The sequence below is a fragment of the Orycteropus afer genome, unplaced genomic scaffold (genome assembly GCF_000298275.1).
Source record: "Orycteropus afer afer isolate SDZICR_OR568_19922 unplaced genomic scaffold, OryAfe1.0 scaffold00017, whole genome shotgun sequence".
Taxonomy (NCBI): Eukaryota; Metazoa; Chordata; class Mammalia; order Tubulidentata; family Orycteropodidae; genus Orycteropus; species Orycteropus afer.
This window is the reverse complement of record NW_006921604.1, coordinates 7,500,828-7,503,765: the sequence shown is the minus strand read 5'-3', so window position 1 is coordinate 7,503,765 and position 2,938 is coordinate 7,500,828. Positions and strand designations below refer to the sequence as shown.

Genomic DNA, 2,938 nt, shown 5'->3' with positions numbered 1-2,938 from the left:
AACTATGGGGAGGAAGTGGGAGGGGAGCTGCTGCATTGTAAATTTTGGTCAATGACATGAGACAAAGTATATGTGAACTGCTGTATGAAAAGTGAATTTATTCTGTAAATCTTCACCCAAATCCTAATTTAAAAAAAAAAAATGTAAAGCTCAGTCTTACCTCACAAGCTGTACAAAAGCAGGCCACAAGTCAGATGTGGCTCTCAGGTGATAGTTTGCCAACCCCTGTTCTAGATGCCAGGATTTGAGTCTCTTGTGCCCATTAACAGTGGCATTCCTTTGGATAAGGCATAAAACATCAAGCTTTAATTTAGGTTGTATTAAATCACCATTATCAAAAAGATGTATTTTAAAATGGCATACAGATTGTATTAAAACAATGGCATACAGATTGTATTAAAATGTGTCTTGTGTGGCTTCTGCAGCTTTCCCCTATTTGGCTGTCTGGGTGATTTTTGCAGGCGCAATCTGAGGTGCCGAATCCTAGGATTTTGATGCTGCTATGTAGTCCCATTAGAATGTAAGCTCCATGGGGGCAGGGATCATCTTGTTGTTCACTGCGTATATTCACAGCACATAGAACACTGGCTGGGAAATAGGCATTCATATATGGTGGTGGTTGTTGATTGGCTTGTCTTTTGTCTTGGTAGCATCCAGCATCCGGATCTTTTAAAATAATAGGCTTTCTGTAGTTCTGTTTTACATTTTAACATTTACATGGTATTATGTGTCAGGCACTGTTCTGAGGGCTTTTTGTAATTCCACACTACAACCCTGTAAGGTCTTGTCACCACCATCTAACTGGGGAGAGTCAGGATTTGGATCCAGCCATCCTAGCTCTCCTTCCAGACCCTGAGGACCCCCTCAAGTGAAGCACCTAGGCAGCGTATCACATGTGTGTCACCACATCTCCTAACAGACTTGAAAGGATCTGTTGGTTTTCACTTCCATGACTTCTCCGTGACTTCTCAAAGCTACATCACCCTCTGAGGAATATAAAAATATTCCAAGAGACATTTAAGTTTGTCAAAACTCATTGAACTGTACACTTAAATTGGGTGGACTTTGTTGTACATGAATTATGCTACAATAAAGTAAATTTTTTAAAAATATTCTAATCAAAAAGTCAGACCCGATTTGGAAAGCTTTAGTTAGAGGAGAAAGAAAGTAGAGAAAAGAAGCCTTTATTAATCAGAAAATAGTGAGCTTCTCCAGAGTCTTTTTTGGGGGACAGGGGATGGAGGGCTTGGTACACATGGTCTTGTTTTCTAAGCTGTTTAAAAATCAAGAGTTATTTTACTTTTATTTTCATCCCTAGGGAAAGGAAAACCTCTTCAACGCAAGGTTAAAACACCTAAGAAGCAAGAAGAAAAGGAGAAGAAAGTAAAGGGAAAACCACAGGAAGATGAGCTGAAAGACTCCTTGGCTGATGATGACAGCTCCTCTACCACCACAGAGACCTCCAACCCAGACACAGAACCACTTCTCAAAGAGGTATGAAACTAAAATCCACTGCCATCGAGTCAATTCCAACCCACAGCAAGCCCACAGGACAGAGCAGAACTGCCCCATAGGGTTTCCAAGTCTTTAAATTTTTACCACAGCAGACTGCCTCATCTTTCTCCTGTGGAGCAGCTGATGGCACTGCCACCACCACCACCCCCAGCCAGAATATAAATATAAATTAGGATGGCATTCTGATAACTCATACTCACCTACGTAATCATCATAAATTAAAGAAGGCTGGAGAGTTGACAGAACCACAGTAATTAAAGATAGATTTGAAGAAAGGTGATTGTTATTTTTACACATGTGCCATGTGTTTCTGCTTCATCTTTGGTTTTTATTAATCCTCTTCAGCAATTAAGTGTAAATTTTTTTACAGGATACAGAAAAACAAAAGGGAAAACAAGCCATGCCTGAAAAACATGAAAATGAAATGTCTCAAGTAAAGCAAAAAAGCAAAAAACTCTTAAATGTTAAGAAAGAAATCCCAACAGATGTGAAAGCCAGGTAAGGAAAATAAATGAATACAGAGAATAAGGTATATGAAAGAAGTTGTTACTGGTAAAAGCAAGGTAATGCTTGCTTGATTGATTGATTTTTTTATAGCAAAAGCTGTGTACAGTCCTCTTGAGTTTGGATTTTCTGAGAAGGCCTAATCTTCAATGTTGTTGATTAGGGACAGCCATGTGTTTCTGATAACAGACATGTAACAGGCAGAGTTAACTTGTGAAATTTTAGGAGGAAAATGTAGGTTGATCATTTGTTCCCACATACAGCACGAAGGTGGCTTTGATGGTTTAGCAACAGGTACTAACATAATTTTTCTAAAAGAGAGTTTTGAATCTCCTGAACCTCTAACCCAGAGTTGCAATTGGAATCTAGAATTCTGTGCCTTAAAACTTAGAAGAGCATAACATGGATGAACTTAGAGGACCTTATGCTGAGTGAAATAAAGTCAATCACAAAAGGACAAATACTGTATTAGTCCGTTATTGTAAAAGTTAAGGAAAGATTTATCTATAGAAGGAAATTTTCTTTGTTGGTTACCAGGAGTGGGAGAGGAGGGGAGGGGAGGGAACGCGGTTAGATAGATAGAGATAAGTATTGATTTGGGTGAAGAGAAGGGCAGTGTACCAAGTCTGTGTGACCAGTATGACAGCATTGAGGATGAGAAAGACATAGAGAGGTACATGGGAGGTACAGACAACAAATATGAACCCTTTTGCACATATAGTACTGTGTTGTCAATGAAGGCAAACATGGGTATATAGACGGATAGATGGGTGGGCAGGCTGTACGATTAGGCATGTCTGTGAAATGGGGAGTGTATCCAAGAACGTGTATAGGGTTGGCAGACAATGGTCCTATAAGTTTATGTGAATGATCAGAATTCCCAGGTGTATAGTAGAGCTGACAAGGGGCAAGGTTGTGG

The 2,938-nt window shown here is 39.5% G+C and overlaps 1 protein-coding gene across 1 annotated transcript in view; it reads left to right on the top strand.

Annotated features, from left to right (window-relative positions):
* The window catches only part of TMEM131 (transmembrane protein 131), a 334,956-nt gene that overhangs the window by 307,949 nt on the left and 24,069 nt on the right, over window positions 1-2,938 (top strand). Inside the window, exons 32-33 of the mRNA XM_007959450.2 lie at window positions 1,319-1,494; window positions 1,886-2,013. Of these exons, the coding sequence (XP_007957641.1) occupies window positions 1,319-1,494; window positions 1,886-2,013 (304 nt within the window). The remainder of the gene's footprint in view (window positions 1-1,318; window positions 1,495-1,885; window positions 2,014-2,938) is intronic.